General features: G+C 39.2%; 1 protein-coding gene across 1 annotated transcript in view; it reads left to right on the forward strand.

Moving 5' to 3' along the window:
* The window catches only part of BCL2A1 (BCL2-related protein A1), a 17610-nt gene extending 10845 nt beyond the window's left edge, over positions 1–6765 (forward strand). Inside the window, exon 2 of the mRNA XM_006888246.1 lies at positions 6658–6765. Coding sequence (XP_006888308.1) covers positions 6658–6765 — 108 coding nt within the window. The remainder of the gene's footprint in view (positions 1–6657) is intronic.
* Positions 6766–13418: the final 6653 nt, after the last annotated feature.

Here is a 13418-nt window from a genome sequence, read left to right on the forward strand (position 1 = left end):
CAATGTAATTCACTACGTTAACAAAGCGAAATAACAAGAACCATATAATTTTAACCGTTGATACAGAAAAGCCATTTGACAAAATCCAATACCCCTTCCTGATAAGACACTCAGCAAAATTGGAATAGAAGGGAATTTTCTCAAGATAATAAAAAGTATATATGCAAAACCAAGAGCCAATATCATTCTCAATGGAGAAAAAAAATAAAAGCATTTTCCTTGCAAACAGGAACCAGACAAGGGTGCTCATTGTCCCCACTTTTATTCAATATTGTACTAGAAGTGTTTGCTAGGGCAATATGAAAAGAGAAGAAATAAAAGGCATCCAGATCGGCAAAGAGATGGTTAAACTATTGCTATATGCAGATGATATAACAGTGTACACAAAATTGCCCAAGGACTCAACAACAACAAAAACTTGTAGACCCATTTTGTAGGGTGGGAGGATATAAGATCAATATCCAAAAAATCAGTGGGATTCCTCTACAGTAACAAAGATAACTCAGAAGGAAAACCAGAAAGAAATACCATTTATAATAGCCAACCACAAATTGAGATACCTTGGAGTGATGCTAACTAGAGATTCAAAAGACCTCTACAAGGAAAACTACGGAACATTTCTGTGAGACACAATAAAAGACCTAACTAAATGGAAAAATGTTCCCTGTTGTTCCCTGTTTGTGGATAGGAAGATTCAATACTGTGAAAATTACAATTCTACCAAAAGCATTCTACATGCTCAACACAATTCCAAAACAGATACCAAATTCATTTTTCAAGGAGATTGAAATGGAAATTGTCAAGTTTATTTGTAAAGGAAAGAGACCCCCAAATAAGCACAGCACTTCGGAAAAACAAAAATTAAGTGGGAGGCATAGCACTCCCTGACCTCAAAACCTACTACACAGTGGTAGTAACCAAAGCAACACAGTACTAGTGTAATGACAGGCACATACACCAATGGAACAGAATTGAGAGCCCAGAAATAGACCTTGCTATCAATGGTTAACTGATAGTCAACGAGGAAATAGAACCTAGCAAATGGGTAAATGACAACATCTTCATCAAATGGTTCTGGCAAAACTGGACTGATAACTGCAGAAAGCTGAAGCAGGATCCATATCTCACACTGTATACTAAGATCAACTCAAGGTGAATCAGAAGCCTGCGAGTAAAACCCAAAACCATAAAGTTCATCAGAGACAAACTGGGATAAAGCTTAGATAGCCTAGTCTATGGTATAAAGAGACTGCTAAATACAGTTAGAAATGCACAATCTGGAGAGGATAAAACTGATTAATGGGACCTTCTAAAGAGGAAATTTCTGTGCTTATCACAATATTTTTTTCCAACAGAGTGAAAAGAAAGTCTACTGGCTGGCAAAAAACATTTGACGATACCATTTCAGAGAAGGGTCTCTTATAAAAAGTTTCAAAAAATCCTGCAGGGCCTCCACAAGAAAAAGACTGATAACACAATTACAAAATGGGCAAAAGATATGGAAAGAATTTTCACAGAGGAAGATATTTAGATGGCAAATAGACACACGAAGAAATGCTCAAAATCACTGCCAATAAGAGAGATACAAATCAAAACCACAATGAGATACCATCTCACTGCAGTAGCAGTGGCAAAGTTTAACAGGGCAGCAAGTAATAAATGTTGGAGAGGATATGGTGAGATAGGAACTCATACATTGTTGGAGGGATTGTAAAATGGTACAACCACTCTGGAAGGCAATTTGGCACCTCCTCAAAAAGCTTAACATGCAAATTCTACACAACCCAGCTATTCCACTGCTTGGAATATACCCCAAGAGAATGAGAACCGAGGTACAAGTGGAGACTTGTACACCAATGTTCATAGCAACATTATACACGATAGCATGAACATGGAAACAGCCCCAATGTCAAACCACATTTGAATGGATTGAGAAATTATGGTACATTCACATGATGGAATACTATACAGCATGCAGGAGCAATGATTTTGTAAATTATTAGCTGACTCGGGAGGGACTGGAGTGCATTATGCTATGTGAACCAATTCAGTCCCATATGGACTAATACTGTGTGAGATCATTACTATGGAATGAGTATAAGGATTCAAGATAGGGGAGAGTGGGAGCAGAGGGGTGAGGATGGGTGGTGGGCAGTAGGCGGAGGGCGTTAATCGTTGGGTCACACAATTTAAAGAGTGAAGAGCGGAGCTGAAGGAAATTGGAAAAATCCAGTGTGAAAACAATATATACAAACTTTGTAAATAAACCAGTATAAAATAAAAATAAAAATAAACAAAAGGAAAAAAAGAATGAATGACAATTGAAATTGGAAGTTTATCTCTTACTAGACACATGACCTTGGTCAAGTCAGTGGAGTACCCAGAGATTCAGAAAGATCTATCATCAAAATGTTCTTTGGTGAGGTGAAGATGGCGAGACTTCATTATCAGGAAGGGCCAAAGAAGGCTAAGAGACCAAAGAGAAAGGCCGAAGAGGTGGATGAAGGGCATATGCTTGGTAAAGCAATTGTTATATAACATCGAGTTGGAACTGACCCGCAGTTGACCCCCCCAGTGGGTTTTCAAAGGCAGTAAATTGCACTGAAGGAGATTGCACATCTTTCTCTTGGGGAGCAGCTTGTGAATTCATAGCATGCATCTTTGGGTTGGCAGAGCAATTCCTTACCACTAGGCCACCAAAGCCCCCTTAATCATGTAGAAACCATTTAAAAAGAATAAAACTCTCAGTGAGATGATGGACACAGTGACTGCAACATCTGGCTCAGACATAGCAGTGATTGGGATGATGTCAAAGGACTGTGCAGTGTTTCCTTCCTCTGTTCCAAGGGTCCCTAGCAGCCCAAGCTGACTCTACGGTACCTAACAAAGGCAATAGACTGAGGACAAAAATACCCATCTCAGAAGGGGAGTTAAAGGATTAGAGATTTTTTTTCCCTAAGTATGTTTTGTAAAATGCCAAATACTCTACAAATATAAAAATTAAATGGGAAATTCCAAAAAATTTGAATATCTCCTTCTTAAGCCAAATCTAATACTGAAAGAAAGCCCCTTTGAAAGTACAGATGTACAGTCAGTTTGGTGCTTTCCAAGGTCAAGAAAGTTGTTGTTGGGGTTTCCCCTTGCCCCTCCTCCAATTCTCTTGCTCTAAATGATGATCTGGTCAGTTTGAAGCCATGTGAGCGGACATACAGGGCATGTAAATGCTTGCATAAGCATTCCGTTTGATTAAAGCATTTTCAAAAGATTTTAAGATCTAACAATGAGGTGATACAGTCTCAAATGTCCTCATCAAAGTCAAGTCAATGTCATGGAATCAGGACTAACTCATAGCTGACACTTCAGTTGGTTTTGAAGCTATTTGGAAGGGTTTGAACATTTTTTTCCCTTGAAGCTGCTGGTAGATTCAGATCACCACAGAGGTGTGACCTTTGGGCTAGCAGGGACAAGTCCCTAAAGACTAGACCACCAGAGCTCTCTTGTTGTTGTGAGATGCCTTCGAGTCTAATACAGCTCATAGTGACCCTATGAACAGCTGACCTGAATTGTTCCTCATCCTGTGCCATCATACCATCTCTGACACTCTAGAGCCCATTGCTGCAGGCACCATGTCAATCCGTCTCATTGAGGGCCTTCTCCTTCACTGACCCTCCATCTTTCCAAGCATGATATCTCTTTTCAAGGAATAACTTCACCTAGCCGTATGTCCAAAGTATGAGAGAGGAAGTTTTGCCATTTTTGCCTCCAAGGAGCACTCTTAGAATCCTCATAGGTCCTCTAATTAAATAAAGTTTGAGGACAAATTATTTTTCTTTTTAAATTTTAACTTGCAGTTTAAAAATCACGTATTAGGGGGAAAACGAAACATGATTCAAATAATGCAAAAATGCATGCTACTGATATAAAAGTCAGGGAAAACAGCTTTCCCCCCTAAGAGCCCCTCACAAAAAATGCTTTAGATGCTAGTCCTCTAATCTTGGGAGTTGCCTCTCATATCTCATCTCCAATTCATCAGTAATTTTTATTGGCTGCAACTTTGAATACTCTCTATTCAGGGTCCTCCTCCTTCACTGGATTACATCAATAGCCTGCTTTCATTTCCTCTGCTTCCATCCTTACCCTGCTATGGTCTGTTTTCCACATATCAGCTACAGTGATCTTTCAGAAATTTGAATTACATCATGTCCTGGGCTAATCAAACCCCTTTGACATATCCTTTCATACTGGGAACAAAAATCCAAGGTCCTGATCGTCCCAGTTAAAGATCTAATAAAAAGAACTGAAAGAAGCTTAAAATTATAAGCCAAATTTAATAGGTTAAAAACCAAGATTTATTAACATTTTAATGTCTTTGACTGCTGGTACTGTTGAATTTTTCTCCCATATGCTTACTAATTATTCATCTTTCTCTTTTCACTACCTTTACATTTTCATATTTTGAGGGGTTGATGGACTTTGTCGTTCAAATTTAGAATGAACTCTTTCATGGCAAATGTACATATTTTCTTAATAGGTTCTTCAATTTTTTTCATAAATTTTAATCTTCATACAACCTGATCTGTCTATTCTTTCCTCTGCACACTCTCTTTATTTTAGAAATTAAATGTATATAAGATGATATACTAACTACCCAGCCATAATAGATAGTGGCCATTGTCATAATAATAATAAATCATTTTGAATCAAAGATAGTGTCTGAATATACTTGACAAATATGAAACTTATGAAAATGAATAGTGAAGTGAATGCCAGTTTAGAGCTTAAGGGAATTTTGTGAATGTGTAAGGGCCGGAGAGGAAGAGGAAGAAGAGAGAGGAAGTGATTTCTTCTCTTAGGACATGACAACTTGTATCTTCTTACACAGAGAAAAAACATGACTGACATTTAGCAACACAGAGGCAGCAGCTGACTTTGGTGACAAGCTTTCCAACAGAATGGGCACCGATTTGTGTTAATATGCTTTGCTGGTAATGCTCATGAAGATGATTCTAAGTCTTCCAAGTCTAGAAGTTCCAAGTCTTTTCTAAACATCAAAGAGATATACTTGGTTAACCCTGTGACATTAGGCACTTATGCCATCAAGTCCTTGAAAGTATCATTCTAACTCTAGAATCAGGATCTCAGTGGATGTAGAGCCAAGGCTTGCTGAGTGAACATTAAAAAATGGTTTTCAAATCCTTTTGGTATTTGATTGGATGTTTGTTGTTGATGTAATAGAATGGAAAGTACAGTGGTTTTATTCTAACCCAGTCCCAGCCACAAAGACATTGTTTTAATAACAGTTATTTTTCTTGCCACTTCTTCATTGACAAGACTAATAGGCTACATGATCTCAGAGATACTTTTCAGTAAAGATACACTATAAATATAAATAGTAAATTAATTAAATGCAGTGACCACTTCACTAGGATAACTACCCTTCTCCCAACTGCATCTCTTCAAAAAGATAATTAACATTGATAAAAGCAACAACCTCTCCATAGATTACAAAGGAGTCCTGGTAGTGTAGTATATTGGTGTTCGACTGCTAACTGAAAAGTCTTTGGTTTGGAACGACCAGCCACTCTATGGGAGAAATACAGGCAATCTCTACTCATAGATTTACAGCCTCAGAAACCAAATAGAGGGTTGCTATGAAGCTTTTTTATTTTGTCATATTCTCTAAGGCATTGATTTAACCTCAATTTCTTGTGAGTTCTCATCAATTTCAGTACAATGTAGTTTACTTACTGCCTTTGGATCAATTTTCACTCATAGCGACCCTCCTTCAATTTCCAAAGCTGTAAATAGTTACAGGAGATTGTTTTCCTCCCCCTGGAACAGCTGGTAGATTTGAACTTCCAATCTTTCAGTTAGCATCTCAACACATACACACTATGACACCAGGTCTCATTATGGTGCAATTTACAAATATTAATTTATACTTTAATCCTGGACCATTGAGGACTAAAGAGAAAAGAAAAAAAAATATGAGACACTCCTCTAGAGCTGTATTGTCCAAATACAAAAGCACCCAGCCACATGTGACTATTGAAGAATTGGGCTCTTGAAGAAGTGGGCAAGTCTCAAATTAGGATATGTTATAAGTATAAAATACACGTGAGAGTTTGAAGATTTGGTATGATACAAAGAATTTAAGGCTCTCATTAATCATTTTTACAGAATACACATTGAAAGGATAACATTTTGGATATGTAAAATTAAATGTATGTAAAAATCAGTTTTTCTATTTCTTTTTACCTTCTTAAATGTGGCTATGAACAAACTGAAGTTACGTAAGTAGCTTATATTTCACTTCTCTTGCACAGTGGTGCTTTAGAAAGGCTGGAAAGGGAGCTTCTAACCTATTGTCATTATGTTGATTCTGCCTCATAGACACCGTAAAGGATAGAGCAGAACTGCCCCCACGGGGTTTGGTTTCCAAGGCTGTAGACCTTTACAGAAGCAGACTGCCACTCATTCTCCAGTGCAGCCACTGAGGGTTTCATCTGCCAGCATTTTGGTAATCAATACAAACACCGAACATTTTAATCACTGTACAATAATGAAGAAAATTAGGGAAAGTAAACCCATTATTAAAATTCCAATTTCTTTGCTTTTCCCAGCCTTTCCACTGATGTTAAATATATTCTCTTGTAGGAAAATGGCTTTGTAAAGAAGTTTGAACCTAAATCTGGCTGGCTGAATTTTCTGGAAGTTATAGGAAAGGTCTGTGAAATACTACTACTCCTGAAGCAATACTACTGACCGAAAAGCATGCTCCGTATTGTGAAACCTGTCTATGTTCCTGACTCTAACAAGAACTATTGCCAATACCTAGCTCTGCTTTGAAACAAACAACTTGATGATGTAACTTGACTTTCCAGAGTTACAGAAATTTAATATGTAAATAATAAAACCTTGTGTAATGTTACCATTTTAATGATAAACTTTATGTATTTATTACTCGATATCATTTGTGTCCTACTTTTTTTTTTTTGTTCTACCTTGAAGTACAGCAAAAGAGTAACATATAGGAGACAGACATTCAATTTACGAGATGATGTCCAGAATGGTAAGATCACCTATGCCCAGCAGCCGATTCTTTTTTAAGGGTATGACCATCACCCAAAAATCTATGTGCCTAGGCTAGAATACACTGGAGGTGTATCCACTTCTTTCTTGGTCACAGGTCAATGCTATCCCCCGGTCATTTGGAGGTGATGGTATGGCAACCAGATGCACTAGAAAATCTGGGATAGTTTGAACCAAGACAAAACATTTCAATGCTGAGCTAATGAAAAAAAAATCCACAAATCAGAAAATTATCTTTCTTTAGACTGTGTTCCAATTTTTAGGTTATCAAATTTTATTCCAATGTGGGAAAACTATCATTTTTTCTTTTTTAATTGATTTGCTTACAAAATTTATATACATTGTGTTTCATGCTATTCTTCATTCACACTGTGTTTCATACAATCATGCATAATGCTCCCAAGCCTCTCCCAAATTACATAATATTTCCTTAAATTGTTGCTCCTGAGTGCTGTATAGTATCCCATGATGTGAATATATCTGTGAATAGAGCTGGGAAGCTCTTTGACACACAAGAAGGCTAAGCTACATGGAGACCTCTAAGGGACCTTGGGCCAATAGATGCTGAAGGAGACAAGCTCTCCCTTCAAAACCAACACAGGAAGAAAGAGTTCTCTAGGAGTTGGCACCCTGAATTTGAACTTCAACCTCTTAACTGGGAGAGAATGAATTTGTTTGTTGAAGCCATTCACTTGTGATTTCTCTGTTACAGCAGCACAAGCTAACTAGATAAAACAGGTAGAAGGAAACATTCTTGTTTACTTCTTTCTGTTACCCCAACACCTACAACTTACCTGCACACATACCCCTTAAGGTTTCATTTTTGCTCTAAATCAGAGCTAAGTGGTAGGAATGAGTAGTTATGAATGGACATGCTAGCAGGTATGTGTACAAGAATTTCTACCTGGAATATACAACAACTCTCAACTCATAGCTATTGATTGGAACCACTCATAACCAACTCTCTTTTTGAGGTTTTTCAAGGCAGTAAATTACATGAGAGTAAATTGCCCATCTTCTTCCTTTGGGGTGGCTAGTAGGAAGGCACTACCTTTGGATTAGGGCACAGCTCCCTGTGGACCTGGCCACCAGAGCATGGTGTTTGCTCTACAACTACCTTTCCAACAAAGTGGCATTGAGAAACCAGTAACCATTTCTAGTTGGCCTATGACCTAGACTTTAAAACTGTGGGTTATGCGTTGTGTTTATTAATTTACTGTAAAAATAATTCCAACACTTCTGTGAACCTCAATTTTCACCTTATTCCATACATGAGCATTAAGATGAAACAGATCAAAATGTAAGTTAAATGGTATTGCCAAATGTTCCCTCCACCTCCAGTTAGTAGGTTTTCTTTTCACTCTAATGGAAAATGGTTTTGATGTTCACAGGGATATAATCTGGAGACTTGTACACCAATGTTCATAGCAGCGTTATTCACCATTGCAAAAACATGGAAACAGCCCAGATGTCCAACCACAATGGAATGGATTGAGAAATTATGGTACATTCACACAATAGAATACATGTAGGAACAATGAATTTGTAAATTACCACCCATCTTGACGGGGGTCTTCCTTTCTTTCACTGACCCTCCACACTTCCAGGCATGATGTCCTTTTCTAAGGAATAGCTTTTCCTAGCAACATGTCCAAAGTGCGCGAGCTGAAACTTTGCCATCTTTGCCTCTAAGGAATATGGCTGCACCTTTCCAAGACGTCCTGTTCATTCTTTTAGAACTCTTACTTCATTTGTCTCTTCTACTTCGTTTCATTTAGGTCTTCCTTGGTGGTTTGCGTCATCCATAACCTCTCTCTCAGTGCTTCCCACCACAGATTTTGCACAAGTTGGTCTTTCCCATGGAACACTTCCCTGCCTCCTCCCCTGCTTGATGTTGACTTATCCTTTAGCTTATCTTCTGTCCTGATTAAACTTCCCGTTTAGTCTCTCAAAACACTACTTTAAAAAAAATCATACACATGCAAACCACTGTTTTAGAAGTGCATGATTTTTAAGTCATTATTTGTTTGCCCAAGAGACGGGAAATTCTCTGAGGGCAGGAACTTTGGTGGATTTTTCCCACCATTTTCTCTCAAAGCCCAGTGAACCGCCTTGTGAATAATATGCTCTCAATAAATACTTGTTTTTCAAAAATAAATAAGTGAGTTTTGTTTGTTGTTGTTAAGTGCCATCGAGTCGTAGACAACTCTTAGTGACCCTATGAATGAAAGACCTGAACACTTGTATAACTTTGGTCATTTTTCCATGTTCATAGAGTTTCTGGAGGCAAGCCATTTGGGAAGTTGATGCCACTCCTGCTTCTAAGCTTGTTTTAATTGGGGAGCTCCACCAAACTCTGTCCACCATTATCACATTTGACACATCAGTGTCACAGTATTTAGTATCACAGCAACTGCCAGTTACCTCTGTACAGCAATGCACAGACCTATGCTATACCACTTAGAAGAATGTTTGACAAGCAACAATTTAAATCAGCTCTGAAGGTCGCAGATTAAAATCACCCATCTTTGGCTTGGTAATATAACTTTCTATCCACTAGGCCAACATAGCTTTCTCTAGATTGTCTTTGTTACTGTTGTTAAGTGCCGTCAAGTCGTGCGTGACTTATATAGCTACCCAACGAACAAAACCCTAATGGGTTTCCAAATAGGAGGCCAAATCACATGATCTCACTCCCCTTAGTGAATTAACATTCCACCCCAATGCTCACCAGTCCCAGCCAACAAGCTTCTGTAGAACCCGGATCTTGCAGATGACTTTCAAATTGGATTTCAGCCCCATACTGCCGATCAAAGGGTTTTTAAATGGAAGGCCTTATCACATCATCTCACTCCCCTTAGCGAATCAACATTCCACCCTAATGCTCACCAGTCTCAGCCAATACATTTCTGTAGAACCTGGCTCCTACAGATGACTTTCAAACTGAGGTGAGGTTGAATATCATATTCTCAGTAATAGCTTAAAAGAGCAGTGGCTACAAATTATTGCTAGTTTTTCTCATGCCAGAATTATTAAATCTATGATCCCTTTCAATCTTTACAAAGCAGCCCTGGTGGCATAGTTCGCAATGTGTCAAACTGCTACCCAAAATGTAGGTAGTTCAGTTCCACCAGTTGCTCCATGGGAGAAAGATGAGACAGTTAGTCTCCTCTTGTAAAGAGGAAACCTGATGAAGGGGCCCTGTGCATCAGAACTAACTTGGTGGCAGTGGGTTTGTGGGGTTTCTTATGGTGTAACCTTCATGTAATCTTCCTTTTTATGTTGTTGAAGATACAGTCTTACAAACTGTAAGAAACTTGCTTCATTTGAGCTGGGTGGGTGAGTTAGAGGCAGGTTAAATTCATTTTGAACTGTGAAAACAGAAGAGTAACTGAGCAAGATGTGTATAAAGGTTCAAAAGAGGTAGAGGAAAGGGAGAAGAGGGAGGAAGAAGGGAAGGGGAAATCACTAAGAAAATAGAAGTTAGTGGTGGTTGGGAGGGTGAAGGAATAGGAAAGATTCAATAGGGGTTTGAAAAGACAGGCTGGTAATAGACATAGATCCATAGAATTTAAGTATATAAATACAATGACTAGGAACAATGGTACAAAACACAGTGCACAGGTATGAAATATAATATAAATGAAAGATTATATAAAGCGCAAAGTACAGGCACGAAATTAAATGTATGTGAATGATTTTATGCAGACCAATAAAATTATGTAAAAAGAAAGAAAGAGTTCCTGTACTTCCTCCTGACCTCATGTTGCTTCCCAAATCTACTTCCTCATCCCTCTGCAAGTTTGAATTGAATGTGAAGGCCAGTTGTATGCATTTGATAATCAGGGCCCTTGAGTGGCAAGTTGAGTGTCTTCCTACTCCTTCATCTTTCTTTCATTCTTGTGTGTCTGTTCTTTCTGTAGCTTCACCCTCAGCTTAGACTGGCTACAGTTCAGAACCTGAAATGTTTTTGCAAAGAAGTCATTGTTTCTGACAGGGAAATGTTTTGTGCAATTTTGCAGAAAGTGAAAATAAAACAAACCCTTTCTAGATCATGGATAGCTTCTGTGGTTACTTCTGCTTGAAGACGCTATCTGAAACACAGCATCAAGATGAAGCAGTTAAATCCATTTTCCATGAGGTTGGTGGGTGAGTTTTCTCTGATTCCTCTTCCTTGTGACCAAAGGCAGCATTTAGATGACAGCTGACTGAGCCTTGGGCTATGAGTTTCTGCTTTAACAGAGGAAAATGGACTGGTTCATATGAAAACCAAACCTTTAACCATCGCTGTCTTAAAATATTTTAAAGCTGAATATCTGTTTGAGCAATCGAAAAAAATATATATAGTAACAATATGGGTTTATAATCACAACTCTTTTGACACAGCTGACTTCCCCTTAACCTTGCTTCATATTGTTGTTATGTGTCATGTGGGACTGAATTGGAAGTGACTGATTGCTACTCATCCAGTGTGTTTTCAGAGGCAGTTGATTGTGCAGGAGGAGACTGCTCCTTTTCCTCCAACAGAGCAGGTGATGCTCAAACTGGATTCAAACTGCATACCTTTGAGTTGGCAGAAGTAGTTTGGGTTACAGCCTCTGAAAAGCCATAACTACTTAATAACTCCTTCACTCTTAGGCCACCAGAACTCTCTGCTGCATGCTAGTTTCTGTTTAAAAATTCAGAACACACCACAACTGATTAGCAAAAACTGGCCTTGTGCTTTTCTGCAGTTCAAACTGGCTTTAAGACTTAACCTTATATCAAGAAGACTTTAACATGTAATTCTGCCTTTAGCCAGTACTGGATCTGAAGTACTAAAACAGAAGATTTGCCCAGGGGATATAAGCTTGTCAAAAATAGAATCTGGTAGAGGCCTTTAGGGCTTGGTTGAGGGGAAGGTTTGAGTCCCACTCAGAACTCTGAGAAGGTTTGCATTTGAATGTATTTGTGAACCCACATTGGAACTTTGATTGAAGAGATACACATTTGTAAGAAGGGCAAGCGAGCAACAAGAGAAGGAAAGGAGAGAAAGAAAAAAGGAAAGGAAGAGACAGTCTTTTCCAAACTGGAACGAGCTGCGTGGCCTCTGAAGCAGGGTGAAGTTGGTGTCCATCAGAGCCCACTTCCAGGACTTGCGGGTGGAGACTGCTCACTCATGGTGACCACCTGGATCTGAAGTAATACAACAATGGAGAAGCAGGCTGGATGTGGACGCCAGTGCTGCCCACCTAGCAAGCACACATGTGTGGATGAGCATTGAACGTTGTTGGCTGGAGAAGCAGGGAGTGGTGAGGACTTCTGGCTTGTTGACTTGGCCCCATGTAGGGGCTGAGTGAGAAGACCAACAGGTGTGGAACACAGGGAGAAGGGTGGACTCCTGAGCTTACAGCTGATGATCATTTGAACCTAGACACAGACGGCTGGGGGCTGAGTTGACTAGAAACCAACCAGGAGAAGAGAGGATGATCTCTGCTGGGAGCTAGGGTTGATCGCAGCAACCTGATAGATTGCTCTGGAATGACTGCATTTGTGAACGCAGATGCTCAAAGCTGCCAAGGTGAACAGAGGATTCTTCAGCAAAAAGGACTTGCTTGTTACCTCAGAGTACTGGTTTGATAGGGATGGACAAGTTAGAAGAAGGTCCCTATCTAAAAGGGGGACTGGTCCGAGTGCAGTGGAGGCCACAACTAATTGATCACAGCCAGTTACAGATTTCTAAAAGGGGGATGTTAGGGTATGCCTCATGCCCTAACTTACATGCTTTCACAAAGGTGGTTATTAGTAAGATGATTGATTGGAAGGGGGGAAACCCCACAGTATACATGAATGAAATACAATGTAAATGAAACTAATTATATAAATAAAAAGGCTTTTATTTTCAGCAGTGAATAAGGGAAAAAAAGTCAACAAGCCACTAGTAACTACTTTAACCACACAGTTTCCTGTTTTCCTTCTTTCATTTCTTATTTACATGATATGCTCAATACAGCTACATTTCTTTTCTAGCAAAGTATTTTGATCTCATTGATTTGCAGATCAAAGAGGCCAGCCACAAATTATCATAAGGCTCAGAAACACACCCTAGATCAGCCTGTAATAGCCTGGAACTCAGTTAGTATAGACAGTCCAAGGGAGATATGGTGGTGGTGTCCGTGGGTGATGTGATGGTGGTGTTCGCAGGGAGCCATAGCATTGGTGTCCACGCGAGCTGTGGTGTTGGAGACCACAGCTAACCCAAAGGCAATACCCGTTGGTGGTTTGAATCCCACAACCAAAGCTCCTTGGGAGAAAGGAAAGAAAAGGAAGGAAGGGAGGGAGGGAGG

Source organism: Elephantulus edwardii, unplaced genomic scaffold, assembly GCF_000299155.1.
Source record: "Elephantulus edwardii isolate Elephantulus edwardi_28Jun2011 unplaced genomic scaffold, EleEdw1.0 scaffold00066, whole genome shotgun sequence".
Classification (NCBI taxonomy): domain Eukaryota; kingdom Metazoa; phylum Chordata; class Mammalia; order Macroscelidea; family Macroscelididae; genus Elephantulus; species Elephantulus edwardii.